At 42.8% G+C, this 26,291-nt stretch overlaps 1 protein-coding gene across 3 annotated transcripts in view; it reads right to left on the bottom strand.

The window, feature by feature from the left end:
* Positions 1–3,962: 3,962 nt before the first annotated feature.
* haus8 (HAUS augmin like complex subunit 8) overlaps positions 3,963–26,291 on the bottom strand; it is a 50,662-nt gene continuing 28,333 nt past the window's right edge. For 2 of the 3 annotated variants that reach the window (XM_078198807.1, XM_078198808.1), the window contains 5 exons: positions 25,024–25,101; positions 23,280–23,435; positions 17,318–17,459; positions 14,089–14,221; positions 3,963–5,294 (listed from right to left, as the gene is read on the bottom strand). In XM_078198807.1, coding sequence (XP_078054933.1) covers positions 5,174–5,294; positions 14,089–14,221; positions 17,318–17,459; positions 23,280–23,435; positions 25,024–25,101 — 630 coding nt within the window. In that variant the 3' untranslated portion in view covers positions 3,963–5,173. The remainder of the gene's footprint in view (positions 5,295–14,088; positions 14,222–17,317; positions 17,460–23,279; positions 23,436–25,023; positions 25,102–26,291) is intronic. The other variant, XM_078198810.1, reaches the window with a different exon arrangement.

The raw sequence follows: 26,291 nt of genomic DNA, 5'->3' as shown, positions 1-26,291 counted from the left end.
TCTCCTTTTGACTTGAAGACCCTTCTTGACCAAGCTTTATATATTGTGCCCATAGATAGGCTTAGACCATAAGAAATAGGGTCAGGAGTAGGCTGTTTGGCCCCTCATCATTCAACAGGATCATGGCTGATCCAAAGTTCCTCACAAAGCTTATTTATTAGTGTCACAAGTAGGCTTACATTAACACTGCAATGAAGTTACTATGAAAATCCCCTATGTCCACTTTCCTGCCCTTTCCTTGTAACCCATGATTCCCTTACTGATCAACTTACTGGCTTGGGGCGTCAAACGTTATTTGATAATGCACCTATGAAGAACTTTGGTACATTTTAGGTCAAGTGCACTGTGCAAATACAAATTGTTGTTGGAGAACTGAATCACTCCATGAACTAGCTTTAAGTCAAACAGTCATTCAATAATGTACCAAAACAGAGCATAGGTCATAATGGGAACAGGTTATATCCAAAATTCCAAAGAGGCATCATTTTGATTATTCTCCGAAAATGTGCTGGAAAATCTGATTAGAATGGTACCAGGATGGCCTAGTGGTTAAGGCGTTGGACTTAAGATGCAATAGATATATGCTCAACTGGGTTCAAACCCCACTCCTGGTAAATTGATGTTCTTTTCCCAAAGGTAGGGGTGTCTAAAACTAGAGGGCATAGGTTTAAGGTGAGAGATACAAAAGTGTCCAGAGGAGCAATTTTTTCACAGAGGGTGGTGAGTGTCTGGAACGAGCTGCCCCAGGTAGTAGTAGAGGCAGGTACAATTTTGTCTTTTAAAAAGCAATTAGACAGTTACATGGGTAAGATGGGTTTGAGGGATATGGGCCAAATGTGGGCAATTGGCACTAGGTTTTTTTTTTAAAAAGGGCAGCATGGACAAGTTGGGCCGAAGGGCCTGTTTCCATGCTGTAAACCTCTATGATTCTATAATAGTTAAGGGTAGTTTTTAAACTGGGACAGACATGATAGGCCGAAGGGCTTTTCTGCACCGTAGACCATGATGACAGCAAAGGAATGGCGATATAGTTGCACTTGGGACGGTGTATTCAAACTTGCTTCCTTCTCGGCCCTTATGACACAGCAACAAACCGCCTTAACCAGCTGAACCATAAGGAAGCCTCGACATTCTCCCTTAAATCATTGCTGTGAGAACAGTCCATGCTTGCTTGACTTAGAAAAGCTTAGCATTAGATTATTTAAGCAATATGATGTACCACCAAGATCGATCAGACACCTTTGGGACTAAAAGTATTACAAAACATGCAACAACTTGTGGCCTTGGGGTACCCAGTTGAGGGAATTTTAAATATGAGTAGCTTGGCATTAAGATTTCACCTCTTAACTAGGAAAAGGTTTCCTAATGGAATCTGCATCAAGATACCATAACAAAGTTACTTCAGTGTTTTCAATATCAACTGACATCCGTTGGGATCTCCATTCCGACGGTGCAGTGATGCAATCTTTAACTTTTAGAACGATCATCCAATCAGTCAAAGTGACTTGAACCCCAGGCTGCTGCCAATTTGGAACCCATCACCACAGTGACATTTACAAGCTAGGCTACAAGAAACACACCAAACAAAGAGAAGTTTATGTATGCAGCTGTAAAATATAATTGGATGTGGATTTTCACAAGTTAGAAAACACACAGTAATGTGGAATGTGGTAGGTCTAAATAATTTTTGAATTTAAAAACGATAAACTTTTTAGATGGAGGCTTGTTGTACTTCCGACATGTTGATTCTTAGAATCTGTTTTTGCTTGGAGTTTTAGAAAGTCGGTATTTAAAAAAATAAATTCAATTATTTAGGTTTACATGCAAGGAATGCAGGTACAAGTGAGATACTGGAATTGGCCATAGAGTCAGAGGTTTACAGCATGGAGACAGACCCTTCGGCCCAACTAGTCAGCTCAACATATACTAGATTCCAGTACAGGTGAAGACTTTAAATTTGTGTCATAAGTAGGCTTACATTAACACTGCAATGAAGTTAGTGAAAATCTCCTGCCACACTCCGGCACCTGTTCGGATACACTGAAGGAGAACTTAGCACCTAGGTGGGGAAAGGGGGAGCGGGGTGGGTAGTTGACAGTTTGAAGGACAAACATTGAAGCACATTTACTTTTAATAAGCTGACTGGTGTCAGCACAATGCACCCCAGAGACGCTTGATACAACATGTAGAACATGATGCAAAATGAAAATATTGAAACTAGACCAGAATAACTTGCACCATTCTACATACAAACAGCTCCCTCAAGAGGCCAAAAGGAAAAATGGTCCACAAAATCTTATGCACCAGAGCTGTATTCTGTATCTAACATTAGAATTTATGTGAACTGATTAATATTGAAATAAGGTGGTCAGTTTTGCATGATGTCCATCAGCTGAAACAAACTGGGGCCTGCTATACAAGAACGGACCCAAAACTGACCAAGAAAACCGTCAAAATTGCACATTATAAAATGTGACAACTACAGTAATTACTCTGTGGTGAGATGGCTTATTACAAATTGAACCACCTTTGCCTTCTTAGCTTATATCAACCAAACCCCTGGAGCTTACAACTACATCACTCATGTTCTTTATGCTCTTTGCAACATATTACATCAAGTAATTTTTTTCTACTTACTTTCAATATGTGCTGCAAAAACAATTAGCATTAATAGTTGATGCTCATCATAAGTGCCATTTCTAGTTATCTGTTCACCTCAGCAGCCACCCCCTTCAATTTGTCTCCTGTTCTCATTCCTGCCTCCTTCCACAGGCACTTCCAGCCCCTACCTTCAGCAATTGGCTAGACGGCTCCCTTGCCAATACTGAAACCAAGGCTGCCCTGGGGCTCCTACAAAAGGAAAATTGGCAATTACTGCGGATGAAAGACGCTGGTGCCAAAAGTGATAAAACTCAATGTGAGGTACAAGCCATTACCGAGCTGTAAAAACTGACCACCAGAGTGCAAAATGCCCAAAATCTGTATGAAAGCTGATTCAGATGAGATTTTTCCTTTGTACCCTGGGATACCAGGCTCTGCTTTATGGCTTAGGCACTTGTTTCCACAGCACCAACACTTACTTTTACACATTCGCTCATCTACAACTCAATTATTTAGTTAATGGTCCGGTATTAAAGTATTTGCAGAATGTTGCCTGTAGGAATGGAGCTGGAACACCGACACGTTATAAAATCAATTAGGGAGAGGAAGGAATCAGCCCCTGGTGACATGGTCATTAAAAAGTTTTTTTTTTAAAAAAGTGTTGATAATAGTCTCCAGCAAACAGAGATTTAAAAAAATTTCTACAAGTTAAAAATATGGCAGAATTTCATTTGACGGCCTATTTAGAAATGGCCTTTCCTGGTCTGGAACTGAGTCACAGGGACAGATGGTCGCACATTCAATTCCTGCTTGCAGCTAGCTGATTACAACCATGCAGCAACAGAAGGGAACCTTAGATTAGAATGATGCAGCACTGAAGGAGACCATTAGACCCATTGTGCTTCTGAAGTTCTTTAAAACGAACCATCCCACTCCCTTGCTCGCTCTCCATTGCCATACAAATTTTCCCTAGACGAATCATAGAAACCCTACAGTGCCGAAGGCCACTTGGCCCAATCGAGTCTGCACCGACAACAATCCCACCCAGGCCCTATCCCCGTAACCCCACATATTTACCCCGCTAATCCCTCTAACGTACGCATCCCGGGGCACTAAGAGGCAATTTAGCATGGCCAATCCAGCTGACCAGCACATCTTGGTCTGTGGGAAGAAACCAGACCAAATGTTTATCCAATTTCCATTTGCAAGTTAATATTGTATCTCCTTCCACCGCTCTTTCAGGCAGTGCATACCTGGTCTGAACAACTTGGAGAGCGTTTTTTAAAAAAATTCAGAAATAAAGACCACTGCTTGTTGGAAACTGAATACAACTGGAACGATCAAAGGATTCAAGACAAAATGTAGTTAAATGCAAACAAAGATGTAATTACTATCAGTAATCTTTAAGGACACATGACACAGGAATAAAACAGCTTTATTGGAGTTGGGGAACAACTGTTTGAGTTGGAAAAAAACAGCAATTTCTTAAATCCATTAGAGGGATTTATTATTTTGTCAGGGTCATGTTGGATTGCAAAACAGATGTTTATGCTTCGTCAAAAAAGCCCATGGGAATTTGGCATTTCCCTGTAGAATCTTATGCACTTCAAAAAACCTATTAGATTAAAAAAATAAAATTTTAAATCATGTACTTATTTTGCTCATAAGCCGCGGAGTATGAGAGTGGGATTAGCAAGTGTGCAAAACAAGCTCTCTTCTTAAAATGTTCAGTACATATCAGTCTCCACCTCAAGCTCACCATTAATGAACTTTTCACACTGGAGATGTAATTACTGAGAAAGCAAGGTGCATAGAACCAACGTGAGCAGCCCATTATAGAAAAGACAAAGAAATGTCAAGGGAAGATATATGCCATTGAATAGCCATTGTCATCACATGTTGGAAGGAAAGATATGTACACTTGCTGACTTCCCTCTAATCTAGTCATTCTCAATTTTTTTAAAAACGAGTGGGGGAAAGGCAGGTTAGGAGATGCACTTGTGCAACTCCCTGACGCAAGTGTCGTGAACTTTAATTTGGCTGAACTTTGTGTTTAAACTAACTGACGAGCAATCTCAGAAATTCAGTTAAAATATCACAAAAGGCCAGTGCAGCATGAGATCCTTGATGAAGTGAAACATGATGCCCGAAAAATAAAACAATTGCCTTCACAAAATAAAATTCATAGCTTCAGCCCGCATGACTCCTCGAGGCATGCATCATTGCCAAATCAGGCGCAACTAGGTGATCCAATTCAGAGGGCATTGGAGTATTTTCTTTTGCAAGGAGGCTGCCCAGGAATGCTCCACTAAAGTCTTCCCTCCAATCCTATGGGGAAAATCACCGAACCTCCTTTCCCTCGGGAACCAAGTGGTAAAAACCAAGGAACGCAGAACTACATGTTACTAATACATTGCAATGCCAACTTTTACGCAGATGAATAATCTGTACAATGCTCACCTTAAATGATATACAAAAAAAAATGGCAATGTTATGCAATCTGTCGACAAATGCAACGTGATAGATTTTATTACACATATATGAAATGCTGTTTATAAAAAAGGGGCACGATCTATATGAAGATCCCCTTTGCTGATACTTTCATCCCCAAGGCTTCTTCATCCAACTCTTGATGTATTAGAGTAGTCTCCCTGCTGATGCAAGAGGCCAATTCTTCAATCTTCGTGAAGAAACTGTGAAGATAAACAAAAGTTTATTTGTTAGTCACAAGTAAGACTTACATTAACACAGCAATGAAGTTACCGTGAAATTCCCCTATTGGCCACAGTCCGGTGTCTGTTTGGGTCAATGCACCTAACCAAAACATCTTTCAGAATGTGGGAGAAAACTGGAGCATCCGGAGGAAACCCACACAGACATGGGAAGAACGTGCAAACTCCACACAGACAGTGACCTAAGCTGGGAATCGAACTTGGGTCCCTAGCACTGAGAGGCAGCAGTGCTAACCATTGTGCAATGAAATGGGATAAATGGTAGATACGGGTTTGGGTTAGCATCCATCTCAAGAATTTTGACATCTTTCACAACAAGCAAAGAGCTGATGACTCAGAAAGGCATTCAACCTGCACTGCAACATAGTGGGTGGATCAAGGTCTTTAACATATTCAGGCGGCTAGTTTTACACTGCAGCAAATGAAAAAGTGTTAGTTTCAATATTGCTGGTATTGATTTCATTTATACCAATAAAGTCTGGTATGCTGATAACTCCAACAAAGTTTATTTTAATACAAAAGGAACTTTGTCGTGACTTTATCCTTTCCCTCTAATGTTAGATAGAAATAGATAGAAACCCTACAGCGCAGAAAGAGGCCCTTCGGCCCATCGAGTCTGCACCGACCACAATCCCACCCAGGCCCTATCCCCATATATTTTACCCACTAATCCCCCTAACCTACACATCTCAGGACTCTAAGGGGCAATTTTAGCATGGCCAATCAACCTAACTCGCACATCTTTGGACTGTGGGAGGAAACCGGAGCACCCGGAGGAAACCCACGCAGACACAAGGAGAATGTGCAAACTCCACACAGACAGTGACCCAAGCTGGGAATCGAACCCAGGTCCCTGGAGCTGTGAAGCAGCAGTGCTAACCACTGTGCTACCGTGCCGCCCATTGAATGTTCTCCCATTCTCTTCTAAAGAGTAACCCACACTGAGGGATAAGGCTTCAAAAACATGGGCAAGTTACTGGAGGTTGGCCAAAGAAGTTTACGAATAATAAGCATGGTCAGATCAGTCGACTGAGGGGGAAAGGCGACTTCCATTTTGATTCATGGGGCATTGGCATCTGTACTAAGGAAAGTGGGAGCTGTATCATTGGGATGGCTGTGACCCAAATCATGCTGTGACCAATGCTCTGGCAAGTCTAACTGTATAAACTCATATAGCTAAGGCAGCAGAAAGGGCTTCAAGTTAATAGTGGAAGCAAGGGATCAGATGGGGAAAAGATGTGATAAATTAGAGCAGACAAGGCCAGAGAGCAAGAGGGAATTAATAATCTGAGCATGGCAGGAAGGGACAGACAAACTTAGGCAGCACCCGTGTACAAGGCTAGAAGTTGTGAAAATAATAAATACACAGAATTAAATGCTCGCTATCTGAATGCACTCAACATTCACAACAAGGTAGATGAATTGACTGGACAAATGGAAGTAAACAGGTACAATCTAATTGCCACTACGGAGTCATGGCTGCAACGTTCCATTTCATAGAATCCCGACAGTGCAGAAGGAGGCCATTCGGCCAATCAAGTCTACACGGACCACAATCCCACCCAGGCCCTATCCCCGTAACCCCACATTTTTACCCTACTTATCCCCTGACACTAGGGTCAATTTAGCATGGCCAATCCACCTAACCCACACATCTTTGGACTGTGGGAGGAAACCAGAGCACCCGGAGGAAAAGATACGGGGTGGGGGGGATCCGCACAGACAGTGACCCAATCCAGGTCCCTGGAACTGTGAGGCAGCAGTGCTAACCACTGAGCTACTGTGTCCAAGACTGGGAACTGAATGTTCAAGGATATTTGACACTTTGAAAGGATACGCAAGAAGGATAATAAGGGACAAAATCAGTAGATTCGAGAAAGAGGATCTTAGCTCTCCCCCAACAGATGCTACATTTTGATCACCTGATCCAAAACAGCAAAGGGAGGCAAACATCGGTTAGAGTTGCTTATAGGCCACGAACAGTATTGGTAATGTAGGGCACTGTAAAAATCAGGAAATTAGATGGGCATGTGACAAGGGTACTTCAGTAATCATGGGTACTTCAAATTGCATATAGACTGGCTAAACCTAATTAGCACTAATGCTATGGTGAACAAATTCTGAGAATGTAGACAGGATGGTTTTCCAGAACAGTATGCAAAGGAACCAACTAGAGAAAGGGGTATCTTAGACATAGTATTGTATAATGAGAAAGGGCCAAATAATAATTTATTTGTAAAGATTGTAATCTAGGGAAGCGCGATCATAATATGACGGAACTTTACATTCAGATTGAAAGTAATAATTCAAAAACTGGTCTTAAACTCAAAGGAAACGACAAAGGTACGAAGGGTAAATTGGCCGCAGTAGGCTGGGAAACTACTTTAAAAGGTATTACAGTACACACATGATGGCTAGTATTTAAAGAATACGTGGTTTACAAAATAAATACATCCCTTTGAGGTAGAAAAACGCAGCCAGAAAGGTGATCATATCATGGCTAACAAGTGAAGTTAAAGATTGCATTAGATTAACTTGCCAAAAAAAATCACATGCCTGAAAATTGGGAGCATTTTAGAATTCAGCAAAGGAGGACTAAGAAACTGATAAAGAAAGAATATGAAAGTAAACTGGCAAGAAACATAAAAATGACTGCAAAAGCTTCTGTAGATATGTAAAATGGAAAAGATTAGCAAGACAAATGTGGGCCTACTACAGGAGAATTTATAATGGGAATAGAAAATAGCAAAGAAACTAGACAAATAATATAGATCATAGAATCCCTACGGTGTAAAAGGAGGCCATTTGGCCCGAGTCTGCACCAACCACAATCCCACCCAAGCCCTATTCCTGTAACCCCACATATTTACCCTGCTAATCTCCTAACACTAGGATCAATTTCGCATGACCAATCAACCTAACCTGCACATCTTTGGAGTGTGGGAGGAACCCCACGCAGACACGGGAAGAATGTGCAAATTCCACACAGACAGTGACCCAAGGCCGGAATTGAACCCGGGTCCCTAGCGCTGTGAGGCAGCAGTGCAAACCACTGTGCCGCCCAATATATAGCTGCCTTCACAGAGCAAGATACAAAAAAACTCCTTGGAATACTAGAGAGCATGATGGATGAAAAGAAATTAGTTTCAGTTAAAAAAAAAAGGACTGGATAAATTAATGGACTGAAAGTTAATAAGTCGCCTGAATCTGATGATCTACATCCTAGGGTGTTGAAGGATGTTGTTGTAGAGATAGGATGCATTGGTGGTCATCTTACAAAATTCTAACGATTCAGAAATGGTTCCTGCAGATTGGAAGGTTGCAAATGTAACCCCACTATTTAAAAAAGGAGGGAGAAAGAACATGGGCAATTATAGAACTATTAGCTTGACATCAGTAGTAGAGAAAATGCTGGAATCTATTATAAAGGATCTGGTAACTAGACACTTAAGAAAATAATGCGAGGGTTGGGCGGAGACATGTAATAATGAAAAAGAAATCATGTTTGATAGACCTGTAGGGAGTTTATTCGGGATGTAACCAATAGAATAGATAAGGGAAAGGTATTTGGATTTTCAGAAGGCTTTCAATAAGGTCCCACACAGGAGGTTAGTAAGCAAAATGAGAGCGCACGGGATTGATTGGGGACAATGTACAGGCATGGTGCTTAGGTTGGCTGTAAACAGTGGGGTACTGCAAGATTCAGTGCTTGCACCCCAGCTATTTACAATCTACATCAATAATTTGATGTGGGGACCAAGCGTAATATTTTCAAGTTTGCTGATGGCACAAACAAGGTGGGAATATGAGCCGTGAAGAGGTGCAAAAGGGGCTTCACGGGGATTTAGACAGACTGAGTAAGTGGGCAAGAACATGGCAGATGGAATATAATATGGAAAGATGTGAAGTTGGTAGGAAAGAGAAATGCAGAGTAGTCCTTAAATGCTCAGGGGTTGCAAAATGTTGACATCCAAAGGGATCTGGATATTCTTGCCCATAAGTCACTGAAAGCTAAATGCAAGTGCAGCAAGCAATTAGGAAGGCAAATGGTATGTTGAGTTTTATTGCAAGGGGACTTGAGTACAGGAGTCTTGCTGAAAATTCATAGCGCTTTGGTGAAACCACACCTGGAGTACAGTGCACAGTTTGGTCTCCTTATCAAAGGAAGGATATAGTTGCCGTGGAGAGAGTGTGATGAAGGTTCAACAGACTGATCCCTGGGAAGGCGGATTTCCCTATGAGGAAAGATTGAGGAGACTGGGCCTGTATTCTCCAGTTTAGAAGAATGAAGTCTCAGTGAAACATACAAAATTTGTAAAGGGCTAGACAGGGTAGATGTTGGAAGGATGTTTCCTGGTTGGTGAGGATATAACTAGGAGGACAGTCTCAAAATAGGGAGGCCATTTAGTATTGAGACGAGGAGGAGTTTCTTCAGAGTGGTGAACCTTTGGGATTCTCCACCACAGATGGCTGTGCAGGCTGTCAGTCATTGAGATTATTTAAGACAGATCGACACATTTCTAGATAAGATCTCAAGGGATACTGGAATAGTGCAAAAAAATGGCCAAGTAGGTCCAAGGGGCAGAGTGGCCTCCTCAAGCCATTTCCGCTACAGCACCTTTTATGCAGTAAAATGCCCCATGACATTTCACAGAACACTAATCAGACAAAAGTTGATACCAAGCCAAAGAGGAGTTACTAAGCTCTAGGAGTAGCTTGGTCAGAAGATTCTTTGTCTTTAATGTCTTTTTAAAGTATGAAATGTAGAGCTGTACAGTTTAGGGAGGGAATTCCAGAGCTTGGAGCCAAGTTGTCTGACAACACTCCCTCCAATGGTGAGAAAGGAGAGAGAGGGGAAAGCATAAGGATCCAGGGTTAGAAGAACACAAAGTTCTCGAAGGGTTTTAGGGTTGGACCAGGTTTCAGAGATAAGAAGAGGGCAAGGCCATAAAGACATTAAAAAAAACTAGGATAAGAATCCTGAAGTTGGCATATTTGGGACCAGGACAGGATAGGATAGGAAAAATCACATCCTTATGGGGTTGGAGCCTGGTCAGGTGAGCATCGGAATATTCAAGTCTGAAGGTGAACAAAGGAATACCTCAGGGCTTCAGCAGCAGCCAGACTTATGGGAGGTGGAAGTAAGTGGTCTTTATAATGAAGAGATTTAAGCTCCTGATCAGTTTTAAGCCAAGACAGTGGCTGGGCAGTGGATAGAATCGCTGGCAAAGATACAGATGTAGGACAGGGGGGCAAAGAGTGCCATCTGTCTACCCAATATTTAACTTAAGGTAATACAGCTCCTACAGGAATTGACATTTGTGAACCCAACAGGCAGTGCCCAATCCTGTCCACAGCATGCATTATTTTCCAGGAACAGTAAGATAGTAAGCTGGTCAGAGACAGCCAACATACATCACCAATACTGATGCCCTCTCGGAGACCAAGGAAATGGTTAATTTATACCTCAGTTGCAATTCTCAGTATGGATGCATCACTTATACACCACTTTGTTATCCCTTTCATGAAATCATAGGAGCTGATCTCATTATCAGTACCTTGCCATACCGTGACAATAAAAAAAAATCACAGCTTCAGGTGTCACAATCCAATTCATTTTGCATTTAGCTTAGCAGCTAATCTCGTCTTTAACAACCATCTTTGGGAAGAAGTACAGGCAGTTCAGGTTCATTAGTAGATTGTTGGCATCAATGTCAACCAGCTATTCTGGATACCAAGTCTCTCTACATAAAACAAAGAGTCTTTGGCAGATTTCAGTGTATAAGCAAAATCATAATCGATCAATGCAGAAAACTCCTTAAAGGCCAGTTAGTGAATTTTGTGGGAATAGAAAATACACATGGTATAACTGATCAAAGCTAACACAAATTCAGGTTTCAACACTAGGCACGAGACCACACATACAGCCACCCCAGCGCTAACCGTTCCATGGGTGGATGAAACCACTTTTATACATTTCATGTTAGTGAAGAATTGAGAGGGCTTAACAGCCTGTTCTATACTACCCATTAAAATAGTCCTCCATGAATTGGTTCTCCACATTATTTAAATATACATGCATAATCCTCTGGGTTTCTCTCTCCTTCCCCCCCACTCCCCACTTTAAAAGCCAGTATACAGTCAGAATTTAACAAACTCAGGGGAGGAGGGCGCAGGTTGTTCTTTACCGGTATAAAAAGTCAGTACTTCGTGATCATTATTGTTCCATTTGTCCCACCAGCCACTGTGCCAATGAGACCCAGGTTCTCAGAATAGGATACACTACCTGAAGCTTTTTCGGACTAAACTCATCATTCGTAAAGCTTTAAGTAAATTGGGGTCAGTGCCATAAATGGAGCATACATCATACTCTATAGCTCATCTTGTACCGCTTCCAGCATATTAGGTTTGTAGCTAAAATTAAAAATTCAAATATTAGTTTTTTTTTTAAATGGAATCAATAAGATGGGCAAGTGTCACTCCAATATCTCGTCAAACTGTGCAATCAGACCCCAGCTTCACAGCTGAGATATGCTAATAAAGTATTAAAAATTCAATTTCATGTATTTATCACGACAGTACCTGCTCACTAACTATGAAATCACCAGTGAGATAATGAAAATCTAGATGATCAGATTTTCAGAAAAACAAATAAGTTGCTCGCAAGTTCCAATATTTTCATTAAGGTATAGAGAGATGGGAAAATTTAATAAAGCGCAGGTTTATTATGTTGTTAAGAGGCTGCAGCAGGGAAATGTTCCTTTCAGAATTGGTATTTACGTATCAAGTCTAATTTAACATAATTGCTTTACATTGTGTGGACATCCTTGCTAAGGATGATATAGCTGACGCAATTCACAAACGTGCAAGCAAAGGTGATAATGAGCGCAGGAAACAAAGACACTCGGTCACAGCAATCATCTTTGATTTTTTAAAAACATGACTGTCATTAAGACTCAGCACCAGTAATTAAGAACCATAAAATTACTATTGGATAGACAAGGAGGGAGAAAACACAGAGGAGAAAGGCTGTTCCAGCTCATTCACACAAAATAACCTACGATTTCTTACAGTTTTTAACCATTCTTTAAATGATTCCAAGGTTTCTGCCAACACCCCGCGCCCCCCCCCCACCCCATTAATTCCATTTCAATGTTGATAACAGCATTTAATACATTCCCAGTATTGGTTCGGAATTTGAATTTTGTCTACTGACTCAGTAAAAGTTTATTAAAGGTTTATTTTATTAGTGTTCCAAGTAGGCTTACGTTAACACTGCAATGAAGTTACTGTGAAAATCCCCTAGTCGCCACACTCCGGCATCTGTTCGGGTACACCGAGGGAGAACTTAGCGTGGCCAATGCACCCAAGCAGCACATCTGTCGGACTGTGGGAGGAAACCGGAGCACCCGGAGGAAACCCACCCAGACACGGGGAGAATGTGCTAACTCCACGGAGACAGCCAGCCAAGCTGGGAATCGAACCTGGGTCTCGGGCGCCATGAGACAGATCACGGTCTGTGTGGAGTCTGCCCATTCTCTGTGTTCGCATGGATTTCCTCCAGATGCTCCGGATTCCTCCCACAATCCGAAAGGCATGCTGGTTAGGTGCACTGGTCATGCTAAATCTCTCAGGTGTACCCGAACAGGTGCCAGAGTGTGACGACTAGGGGACTTTCACAGTAACTTTGTTGCAGTGTTAATGTAAGCCTGTAGCACTAATAAAACTAAAGTAAACTTTATAAATTTTAGTTTTGCAATTAAATCAGGTAAAAATATAAATCTAAAACCACATCCACCCTGATGAAAAGCAAGTGCCAAATGGCTGTTGGACTAATGCTGGCCTTGCCAGCATTAAAAAGCTAGGTTTCACAGACGGAAAGTGAACAAACATACAAGCGATTTGCTTTTGGTACTGTTGGTTTGAGCAATATTGGAAGTAGTGCATTCTCCAAGCCGTGGGATCATTAACATCCCCCCAGATCATAGACTGGCTCCTTCGAAAGACGGCACCTCCATTCATGGAGCATTCCTTCAGTATAACACAAGTGTTAGCTCAGATGATACACTTAAGTGAATGTAGCATAGCTTGGATCCATAATTTTCTGATTCACAGTGAGAATCCTAGTAACTGAGCTAAAATGTTGCTTAACCAAAAGAGACCTGGTGGTTAACACTAATATTCAAGAAAAAAAACTAGGAAAATCCATATTAACATTTCAACTTTCAAAAATAATGGATTTGTGATGTGATCGCCAAACACTGGTAAAAATCCAGACATTTATGCATTCACTGCAAGTCACCAACTAATATTTTTACAAATTCTGGATAAACTAACATCTGTACCACCCATGCCTTTAAACATGTGGCTGTAAAATACATCATTTGTAAATTATTCCCTCCCCAAGATAGCTAGTTTCTAAATAAAGTCCGATATCTTTCCTGTGCTTCTGAGGCGAGCAGCGAGTGACATGCTCATTTCTTTCAGCTAGATTAGTGATTCAACATTCGAAAATGTCACGCCCACACTACATCTTACAAGTCCACACATTCACATTACCTTATATACACATGCGCGCGTGCATACACCTTTAAATAAAACTGGGATGAAAGTCACTAAAATAAAACTTAACAAAATCCTATGATTAGCAAAGTCAGAGAAAGAGTAAATTTGAACCAGTAGGAAGAGCAGACAATGCCATGAATAAATACATGACTCCAACCTGATTGTTTGAAAGTGGATTGTACACCAATACCTCTTTATTTCTGTATCGGTCTTTGCAGCAGCCTCTCCAAGCTCGATTCCAGCTTTTGAATTACTTCTGTCTGATCTGAGTCCAAGTCCATCCAGCAGTTGATATGTTGTCTTCAGATGAATTTTCAACTCCTCTGTAAAGAGAATGTCACCGTAAGTGTCTCAAAAGACAAAACTACTGATAAAGATGTGAGCTTCAGAAGAGGAACCCTTGATTCTTCTTCCTTGTGGGAAAACACCTGGTTACGTAGTGATGTTCCTCCCCTCTCCTTGTCCTTGGAAAAATTAGATTTTAAACTGCATTCTTATCATTAAGTCACTTTTCTGAATTTAATTTACATAAACAGGTAGAATGTGTAGCCCAATATTTCTGTAACTTATCTAGCAAACCAAAATGGTCAATTCACAAACAGCCTCAAGCATGTTAGAATGTCAGATCTACACCCTCATCAAAAAGCTTCGGGGTACTGCGTGGTGCATTAGGTCAGATTCATTTTTTTTTTCTCCATTTCTGGTCCTCGAGTTAAGATGTGGACGAAAACAAGATAAAAAATGGCCTGTGTGTGGAAAAAAAGCCAACACGAAAGGAGTTTCCAGCTCAAACAGAGAACAGGGCCACAGTACAGAATTGCCCCCGATGAAGAACTTAATTAGCAATCTTATTCAGCAATGTGGGAATTGGTGCATTATTATTTTAGTGCGCTAGAAGTACTTTACCAAGATTGAGGCAGAGACACATGACTGAGGTAATAAGAAGCTGCATTGTACAATCAAATAGTCTGGTACACCCCAGAACAAGTATGCATCTGAAATGAGAATGGTGACAAATGTAGGCCTCCCACACTACCAGTAATCAACCTTTAGCGAAGAGGAAGCTGTAGAAAGTCAGCTCACACCACCTTTGTGTATGTCCTTGCAGCTCCACTGGCAGGGGCTGATAACTGACCATCTATCTACTGCTTGGCATTGACAAAAAGTACCCCATCAAATAAGTTAAAACGTAATAAAACTTCTCATGATGTATTGCCCTCCAACCACGAAAAAAAATAAAATAAACGCACACAGTTTAAGATGGCAAGAAGATCCAGCATTAATACAAAATGTTGCTTTGCATCAAGGTAAAATTTATGTGATTTTTGACTAGTGTCAAATTAAATCAATGCATGCAAAAAGCTCGAGGGGAAACCAGGCTGCCTGAGCCAAGTCCATTCCATGACTCAGCCCACTGGAGGCAAATTTAATGAAAGTCAGAGCAGTTCTCCTCTCCCCCTCCCACTCACCAAATAAAAATAAATTCCTTTCTGCAGCTTATCAGCTGAGCATTCTATCTTGCAGTACAGCAGGAAAACAACATTACGGTATTACAAAGACCTCTCACTTGCTCAGCTGATCAAGTGAAATACCCAGTGTGGAAGTAGACAGGTTTGTCTGTGCTCAATCCTTTGACTGAAACCAAAGTAGATTCCTGTCCTGATCGCAACCCAACCAATCATACGAGAAAAGTGAACATCCCGAGATTCAGAGAGAAGGCCAATGTACTGAATTACAGGGGGTTTTTGCAACAATTCTCAACACTCACTAACAAACATCAGAAGTGAAGAGGATGACATTTATAACTGTACTCCAATGTGAATCAGCATCATTAGTACTGAAGGGGGGGATGCAACAGGACAGAGGTGATTGCAATAAAGTTTATTAGTGTCACAAGTAAGGCTTACATTAACACTGCAATAAGTTACTGTGAAAATCCCTCAGTCGCCACACTCCGATGCCTGCCTCAGTTACACCGAGGGAGAATCTAGCACGGCCAACGCACCTAACCAGCACATCTTTCGGACTGTGGGAGGAAACCAGAGCACCAGGAGGAAACCCACGCAGACACGGGGAGAATGTGCAAACTCCACACAAGCAGTCACCCAAGGCTAGAATTGAATCCGGGTCCCTGGAGCTGAGGCAGCAGTGCTAATCGCTGTGCCACCACATGGTGCAGTGATCCAGAGACACTGGGGACCTGGGCCCGAATCCCACCACAGCAGATGGTGCAATGTTGACCATGAAACCATTGTTGATTGTTACAAAAATCCATCCATCACTAATGTCTTTTAGAGAAGGAAACCTGCTGTTCTTACCCGGTCTGGCCTACATGGGACTCCAGATTCATAGCAATGTGGTTGACTATGATCTAATGGCCTATGAAGCCAGTCGGTTCAAAGGCAATTAGGGATGGGCATTAAATGCTGGCCCAGCCAGTATCACAACAACATGAGGTTATTATTAATACAAGTGTAAAATACCTAATTGCAGCATTTAACATGAAGGTCCTGTAGTTGATTTGGATTCAGCTCGTGTCTCGGAAGTCTCACTATATGCAGCTGATAGTGGAGTTTACTTTACCTATCCCATGAATGAATAGCAAAAAAAAGAGACAGTTGAGGCAATCCCTGTGCAAAATAAATGCTACGGTTTTAGTTGAGTCTTTTTTGCTCAAAGATGTACAGGTTAGGTGGATTGGCCATGTTAAATTGCCCTTTAGAGTCCCAAGCTATGTAAATTAGATGGATTAGCCACGGGAAAGATGGATTAGCCACAGGGATAGGGTTGGGAAAAGACGTGGGTAAGTTACTGTGTCAGAGATTCGGTGCAGAGGCAATAGGCCAAATGGTCTCTCCTGCACTGTAGGGATTCTATGATACCGTCATGCACCATAAAATAAGTGGCTCCAGACTCCAATTCTGCAGCGGGAATGCTGCATGCCACAAAATCGATCTTTTCTTCTGAGTATCAAAGATATGATATATACCCCCTTTTGCATGGGGCTTGTTTTCCACTGCCCCCCAAACGTTCTCCAACAGGAACAAACATGTAACTCAGGCAAGTGGATATGTTGCTATTGGGCATACTGACAGGTCTTGGTAAACTATTTGACCATGGAATACATCGCTGACATTCATGTGCATCCATTTTCCAGCAGTGATCCCGAGAAAGGGAGTTGGCAGGGTGGGGGGAAGAAGGAATGCATGCGTGCCAAAACCAGTTGTAGAACCTCCATGTGCCTCTCCAGCTGAAGTCACCTAACTCAGCACAAACCAGGGAACAGACCTGGGATATTTTTGTAGCTTGCTTTACACAGTTGCACTTTGCCTTGATAACTTGACCTTCAGTAGAGCTGAATCCAAAATTATTGCATCCCTTACATCAAAAGGTCAACTTGTCCAAGGACTTAAACCTACCCAAATTCTTCCTCAGGTCTTCTGATCTGTAAATGTTCTTCGTTTGAAGGCTGTGTCTCGTTGTATCTAGAGCCTGACCGAAGGATCTGTACTGAATTTTGAACTGCTGGTTAGATGCCACCACTGGTCTTAAATGTTCCAACTGCAATGAGAATGAATTGAATCCGTAATTACAAAGCTAAGTGCAAAAGCTACAATTACATTGAGCTCAAATTCTGCTACAATACAAGAACTGTGAAACTTATGAATGCACACAGATTATGCAAGCTCAAAAAATTTAAAACAACAAAAAAGAGAGTAGCTGGTTCCACTATTTACATTCCTTTTCCCAAACAAACATTCCCTCCCCATTAATTTTATTACAGGCTTGTCCAATATACAAGAACAGAAAATGCTGGAAAATCTCAGCATCTGTGGAGAGAGAATAGAGCCAACGTTTCAAGTCTAGATGGCCCTTTGTCAGAGCTGAGAGCAAGTGGAGAATCAGTGGAGATTTATACTATGAGGGTTGGGGGGGGGGGGGTGTTGGAATGAGACAAAGGGAAGGTGGGAATGAAGGTACAGAAGGCGCTATAAAGTATCTCTCCACAGCCTCCAACCTCAGGTCTCCTAACCCCGGAACAGCCCGCTTCTACCTCCTTGCCAAAATCCACAAACAGGACTGCCCCGGTAGGCCCATCGTGTCAGCCTGTTCCTGCCTCACTCAATTCATTTCCTCCTATCTTGACTCCCACTCTGTCTCCTTTTGTCCAGTCCCTTCCCACCTACATCCACCATTCCTCCAATGTCCTGCGCCATATCAACAACTTCAGTTCCCTGGTCCAAACCACCTCCGCCTCCCCATGGATGTCCAATCCCTCTACACCTCCATTCCCCACCAGAATGGCCTCAAAGTTCTTCGCTTATATAAATGATTTGGAGGAAGATGTAACTGGTGTGATCAGTAAGTTTGCAGTTGACACAAAGATTGCTGGAGTTGCGGATAGTGATGAACGTTGTCAGAGAATACAGCAGGATATAGATAGGCTGGAACATTGGGCGGAGAAATGGCAGATGGAATTTAATCCAAATAAATGCGAAGTGATGCATTTCGGTAGATCTAATGTAAGGGGGACCTATACAATAAATGGCAGAACCATCAGGAGTATAGACACACAGAGGGAACTGGGTGTACAAGTCCACAGATCCTTAAAGCTGGCAGCACAGGTGGAGAGGGTGGTGAAGAAGGCATATGGCATGCTTGCCTTTATTGGACGAGGCATAGAATATAAAAGTTGGCATATGATGTTGCGGCTGTATAGGACGATGGTTAGGTCACATTTGGAATACTGCGTCCAGTTCTGGTCGCCACACTACCAGAAGGACGTGGAGGCTTTGGAGAGAGTACAGAAAAGGTTTACCAGGGTGTTGCCTGGTATGGAGGGTCTTAGCTATCAGGAGAGATTGGGTAAACTGGGGTTGTTCTCCCTAGAAAGACGGGAGGATGAGGGGCGACCTAATAGAGGTGTATAAAATTATGAAGGGCATAGATAGGGTGAACAGTGGGAAGCTTTTTCCCAGGTCGGAGGTGACGAACACAAGGGGTCACGGGTTCAAGGTGAGGGGGGCAAAGTTCAACACAGATGTCAGAGGGACATCTTTTACACAGGGGGTGGTGGGGGCCTGGAATGCACTGCCAAGCAAGGTGATTGAGGCGGACACGCTGGGATCGTTTAAGACTTATCGAGATAACCCCATGAACAGACTGGGAATAGAGGGATACAAAAGAATGGTCTAGTGGGCACATGAGCGGCGCAGGCTTGGAGGGCCGAAGGGCCTGTTCCTGTGCTGTACTGTTCTTTGTTCTACCTCGAACAGAGGTCTGAACAATCCCTATCCACCACCATTTTCCTCCATCTGGCTGAACTGGTTCTCACTCAACAATTTCTCCTTTAACCGGTCTCACTTCCTCCAAATAAGAGGTGTGGCTATAGGCACCCACATGGATCCCAGTTATGCCTGCTTGTGGAGCATTCCCTGTTCCAGTCCTACTCAGGCCCCCTCCCACAACTCCTTTATCGGTACACTGATGACTATTTCGGTGCCATTTCATGCTTGCGGCTGGACCTGGAGAATTTATCAATTTTGCTTCCACTTTCCACCCCTCTATCACTTTCACATGGTCCACCTCTGACACTTCTCCACATTCAAGGGATCATCCTCTGCCATTTCCGCCAACTCCAGCATGACGCCACTACTCAACACATCTTCCCCCTCACCCCTGTCAGCATTCCACAGGTACCGTTCTCTCCAGGACACCCTGGTCCACTCCTCCATCACCTCACCCCCTATCCACGGCACCTTCCCATGCAATCGTAGAAGGCGCAACACCTGCCCCTTTATCTCTTCCCTGCTCACCATCCCAGGACCTAACAACTCCTTTCAGGTGAAGCAACACCTCACATGCACCTCCTTCAATCTGGTCTATTGCATTCGCTGCTCCCAATGTGATCTTCTCTACATCGGAGAGACCAAACTGGGTGATCGCTTTGCTGAACACCTTCGGTCCGCCCGCAAGCAGGACCCTGACCTTCCTGTTGCTTGCCACTTCAACACACCACCCTGTTCTCCTGTCCACATGTCCGTCCTCGGCCTTTTGCAATGTTCTAGTGAACCCCAGCGCAAACTGGAGGAACAGTACCTCATCTTCCGATTGGGCACTTTACAGCCTTCCAGACTGAACATCGAGTTCAACAACTTCAGAGCATGAACTCTCCCCTCCACCTTCACCCCATTTCCATTCATCTGTTTTATGTAATAAAATGTATTGGTCAAGGACAGGTTACTTCCTTATTGAGGAATGATTCCACCTATACTCCCTGCTTTTATCCAAGCAGCAGTGTCGTTCCCTTTTGCTCATAATGTAATCACCTCAAAACAAGCCTGATCTTACCCTCAACAGGCACCTATATCTGCATACCACGGGGAAGTGTCACTGAGTAAAACAATGCTGAGGAGGATGTCTGTCCAATGACTGTTCTTTCCTAACCTCAGCAGATATATCACTTCCTAACATCTGTCAATTGGTTTAAACACTCTCTCTCCTAAGCTATTTGAATCAAAATGAAAATTGCTGCAGAAATATGCCAGCTACATCAGGAGGTTTTGCTGCTGCACCACTTGTAAAGTAAGTAAAGTTTATTTATTAGTCACAAGTAAGGTTTACATTAACACTGCAATGAAATTTCCCTAGTCGCCACAGTCTGGTGCCTGTTCGTGTCAATGCACCTAACCAGCTGCACTTAGAAGGCTGGTGCTAAATCTCACACTCCTTGACAATTCTTAGCACCTTCTCAGCCTTCTGTATCCTCATTTACATTCCCTTTTCCCATTCCACACCCACCCCCCCCCCCCACCCAACACCCTCAGAATAAATCTCCGCTGATCCTTTGCTCTCAGCTCTGTCGAAGGGTCACCCAGACTCGAAACGTCAGCTCTTTTCTCTCCCCACAGATGCTGTCAGACCTGCTGAGGTTTTCCAGCATTTTCTGTTTTTGTTTCAGATTCCAGCATCTGCAGCATTTTGCTTTTATCTCAACTGTTCAACGTACAGCCTGCTGTCAGGGGCTCAGAGCAACGCTTCATTCCATTATAAATAGTCTTACAACAACAGGTTAAAGTCCAACAGGTTTATTTGGTGACACGAGCTTTTGGAGCACTGCCCCTTCATTACCTGGTGAAGGGGTAGCCCTCCGAAAGCTCGTGCTACCAAATAAACCTGTCGGACTTTAACCTGGTGTTGTGCCTACCCCAGTCCAACGTCGGCAACACCAAATCATTCCATTATGGATGGTATTGCTGAGAGTTAGCACCCGCCCCACTCCGAATCTCAGTCAACACATTTACGTAAGGGACAGGATAGATGTTTCAACTCTTGTAAAACAGACAGGTCTCAAGCCAAACTTTGCAAGGCTGCCCCACAAGGCAAAAAAAAAACTACTCCAGCTACACGGAAGCTTATGCCATAACAGGTTAATTCAAACTTGCATTAACACAAGTATTCAATAAATAGGCAAAACTCTTTTTATTCTTAACTTGCGCATCGTGCTTTATGGATTTGCCCAGTAGCAAAGCAACCTGAAGGTTACATTCCAATATCTACATGAATAAAACAAAACAACTAAATGTCGACTAAAGAAGTATCATAGTAGTAAGCATATTTACACTTGCAAGTCAGCGATTTAAGCTTTATTTTACTGGCCATGGGCATGGATTGAACATATTACTTTATTGGCAGCAAAGAAAATTAAGTTACCAAAAGTCATTTAAATACCTATGGCTGTTTGAAAAATAAAATCTAAATTTCAGAAGCCATATATGTCTTGCCCATTTCCATTTTAATAACTTTTGCCAAATGCAGCCCATGTCAAGAGCCAGGATATCAAATCAGGTTCACGATAAAATGAATATTACACCCTTGTTTTATAATCTTGTCCTCTTCCTTCTCAACTCTGTTCCATTGTTAATGCTTAAAGCTTAACGTACTATTTGCTTTGCTGCCACCTTTATCCCATAAGAAAGGTGTTCATAAAACAGCCTAGGGCTGCTTGCAGCCAATTGCTTTTTCAACATGCTTCCACCTTGGGGGGGGGGGGCTTCCTCCTCCCAATCCCCAACACCCCCGCCTCAACTTTACAACGGAATATTAAGACATTAGAGGGAGTATTGAGAACTATTCATTCAACCCTCATTCCCAAACCACGTTCTTCTGGTTTTTAACTACCACGATCACCCGACCCACTTTCACCGCTGGTTCATTGTGACACAATGGGCATTAGACAGATTTACAGAATCCAAGTCTTGAAATGCCAACATGGACTTGCACCCGCCAACAGGACGGCAAGGTGGCACGGTGGTTAGCATTGCTGTCTCTCAGCACCAGGAACCTGGGTTCAATTCCTGACTTGGGTCACTCTGTGTGGAGTTTGCACGTTCTCCCCATGTCAGCGTGGGTTTCCTCCGGGTGCTCCGGTTTCCCTCCACAGTCCAAAGATGTGCTGGTTAGGTAGATTGGCCATGCTAAATTCTCCCTCCGTGTACCCGAACAGGTGCTGGAGTGTGGCGACTAGAGGAATTTCACAGGAACTTCATTGCAGTGTTAATGTAACCTTCCTTGTGAACAATAAATAAACTTTTACTTTAAAAAACATTAAAAAGGGAGAACACACTCGCTCCATTCTCCAACAGGACCCAATATTATAGCAAAGGTGGGAACAGATGAGCACTCGTAACATTATTGATTCAGCAGGAACAAGTCTCCATTATTTCTTGTAATCTTTAGCACAAACAGCATGCCACTTCAGGTACAAGGGTATCACAGCTTTTACAAATTTGCCATCAGGTAAAGTTTATCCATTCCTTTCAACATAATCACAGTTAAAGGTTGGCCCATGTCTCTATTTAGGGGCTATCAGATGTCCATTTGAAAGGACAGCCCACACGACTGAAACTTTATGAAGAGAGTGGCGGGGGGTGGGGGGGGGGAGAAAAGTGAGGAGGATTTAAAAATAGCAGAGGTTATTTCGCCTTAGCAGGAAATATTTACAAGTGAATCATAGAAGCCCTACAGTGCAGAAAGAGACCATTTGGCCCATCAAGTCTGCACCGACCACAATCCCACCCAGGCCCTACCCCCATATCCCTACACATTTTACCCGCTAATCCCTCTGATCTACGCATCTCAGGACACTAAGGGGCAATTTTAGCATGGCCAATCAACCTAACCCGCACATCTTTGGACTGTGGGAGGAAACCCATGCAAACACGAGGAGAATGTGCAAACCCCACACAGGAAGGCAACTTTAAAATATCATCCTCTAGCTTGCAGAATGGTGTAGAGCAGATATGCAAAGGATAGGGTCTTAAACAGTAAAGTGGAATGTAATCTTCCTCTCCCCGACAGGGCCAGTTAATGTTGACTCACCTGCTGCTCTACCATTCCATCCAGTTGCTTGTTCTTCTTCCGCAGAATGAGTTCCTGTTTCTGCTGAAATATTCCTCGCCGCAAGTGTTCGTTTTCCTCTTCAACCAGAAGCAAGCACTCTGCCTTTTCTTGGTATTTTGCCAAATTATTTTCTCTCTACAAATGGAGTTTTTAAAAAAAAACAATGTGGAACTGGTTCCCTGCCTCCAAACCTCGGCTAACACTATTGCAATCTTCAAGATTACTTTGAATTTTGAGGTAACAAAGCTTCAAGATGCTAACTCGGAGGGAAAGAATATTTTCTATTTCAGAAACCAATCCCAGCACAGGGACAGGTACAGTCCTGAAGCCGGTGGTATAGATCGAGTCTATCTGCTCTGGAGTCCTACTGGAAGCCACGTTGTCTGATCCACTCAACTAGGTTGACTCTAAATAAGGAAGCCACCCAGGACAAAAGACACAGATAATTGGAGGTAAAACTCCATAGTTTTCCGACCAAAACACTCTCCCCACATAACCCACCCTGCTAATATCCAGACCAAAGGTACGAAGTCAACTCAAATGAATGCAAGAAAAGGGCGTTAGCGTGGGTAAACTAAAGAAAGAAAAAACCTGAAAACTTTAGAAGCCCTCAACAGGTTAGTCAGCATCTGAGGAAAGTGGAGTTAATATATTTCAAGTCAACTTTATCCCAAACTGCAAGATGTTACAGATGAATAGTTCAGAAAGAAATTATGAAAATGGAGGTGAGGTTTGGGGGAGGGGGGTGGGGGGAAAGAGAGCGAGAGCAATAATTATATGAAAAGAAGCAAAGGATCTGATGCTTGTCAACACTTTGATGTCCTCTTGTCAGGGTTTGACCCAAATGCTGAACAGAGGGAGACTGCCTGGCCACACCTGTCATTTGCGATGGAAAGATCAAGAGATGCAAAATGGGTGGCACGGTGGCACAGTAGTTAGCACTATTGCCTCAGCACCAGGGACCCAGGTTAGATTCCAGCCTTGGGTGACTATCTGCGTGGAGTTTGCACATTCTCCCTGTGTCTGCGTGGGTTTCCTCCAGGTGCTCCAATTTCCTCCCACAGTCCAAAAATGTGCAGGTTCGGTGGATCGGCCGTGCTAAATTGCCCCAAAATGTGCAAGTTGGGGGGGGGGGGGGGGGGGGGGGGGGATTAGCAGGGTCAAAACATGGGGTTATAGGGATAGGGCCTAGGTGGGACGTTCTGTCGGAGAGTTGTGATAGACTTAATGGGCCAAATGGCCTTCTTCTGCACTGTAGGGATTCTGTGAACCCAGAGGGGTCCAAACGAAACAGGAATGCTAAAGAGACAAGAAAGAATCCCCGGTGCAGATGGAAGTATCCTGGATTTTTTTTAAAACAGTAGGTGTGAAGGTGATAGAGAAGAGCTTGGCATGGCGTTGAGTTGGGTATTTGAGTTGAGATAGGAATAAGTAAGAAGGATCAAAGAGTAATTGAAGCTTGCAGTCTTTGCCACATGAAAGGAAGAAAAAAGATATTATAAAGACCAGATGAGGTAAAGGATGAAATGGAACCCAAAGATCAGGGCAGCTCTAAAATAAGTCAAGTTGGATTGAAAAGGAAAAGGTCAAGAGCATGCATGAAAAAGACAAGTTGGCCTTTCGGGTAGGATGCACATTAGAACACACTCTTTCTCAGACCAGCACATTTACACCACTTTGTATTGAAATATAACAGAAACAAATGTCGGTGCAATCATCTCACCATTAAAGCCAAGTAGGAGTAGAGCAACGCATCAAAATTATGCACTTCAATTGCATCTTCTTCAGGGAGCGTAGGAGACTACATAAAAGAAATGAACTTATTTTTAAAAATGTAAATTACATCTGGAGGAGTTAAACCAAAGAAACACCTAGGGTTAAAGCATTGAAGAAATGTAACTACTATAGGCTGTTCATCCTTTTTAAAACTTCTATAGACATTTGGTGTTATAGACATGTCTAGAGACATTTCGATAGACAACAATGGTGATCACACCTTCAATTGCCTGAAGTCCTGGAACATCTTCCCTACACCTGTCTCTTTCGCTCACTTTCCTACTTAAGAGATTCTTTAAAAGCTACCTTATCTGAGCGAGTATCTCCTTATATTGCTTGACATCATACTTTGTTTTTATAATGTCCCGATGAAGAGTCTTGTGATGTTTTATAATTATATAGATGCCAGCGTTGGACTGAGGTGGGCACAGTAAGGAAGTCTCACAACACCAGGTTAAAGTCCAACAGGTTTATTTGAAATCACGAGCTTTCAGGAGCGCTGCTCCTTCATCCTTCAATAGGCAGAAGGAAACCCTACGTCACTTTCCTAACCACTTGATCCCGTTAATAGGTTGCTGATGCTGACAAGTGAGAGGTTATCCACTTTGGAAGGAATAATAGTGAAATGGATTATTATTTAAATGGTGAAAAATTACAACATGCTACTGTGCAGAGGGACCTGGGGGTCCTTGTGCATGAATCGCAAAAACTCAGTTTGCAGGTGCAGCAGGTGATCAAGAAGGCAAATGGAATGTTGGCCTGGAATTGCGGATAGCGAAGAGCATTGTCGGGCAATACAGCAGGATATAGATAGGCTGGAAAATTGGGCGGAGAGGTGGCAGATGGAGTTTAATCCGGATAAATGCGAAGTGATGCATTTTGGAAGAAATAATGTAGGGAGGAGTTATACAATAAATGGCAGAGTCATCAGGAGTATAGAAACACAGAGGGACCTAGGTGTGCAAGTCCACAAATCCTTGAAGGTGGCAACACAGGTGGAGAAGGTGGTGAAGAAGGCATATGGTATGCTTGCCTTTATAGGACGGGGTATAGAGTATAAAAGCTGGAGTCTGATGATGCAGCTGTATAGAACGCTGGTTAGGCCACATTTGGAGTACTGCGTCCAGTTCTGGTCACCGCACTACCAGAAGGACTTGGAGGCATTGGAGAGAGTGCAGAGAAGGTTTACCAGGATGTTGCCTGGTATGGAGGGTC

Source organism: Mustelus asterias, chromosome 26 (assembly GCF_964213995.1).
Source record: "Mustelus asterias chromosome 26, sMusAst1.hap1.1, whole genome shotgun sequence".
Lineage (NCBI taxonomy): Eukaryota > Metazoa > Chordata > Chondrichthyes > Carcharhiniformes > Triakidae > Mustelus > Mustelus asterias.
The sequence above is the reverse complement of the archived record's forward strand: the minus strand, read 5'-3'. Positions and strand labels throughout refer to the sequence as shown.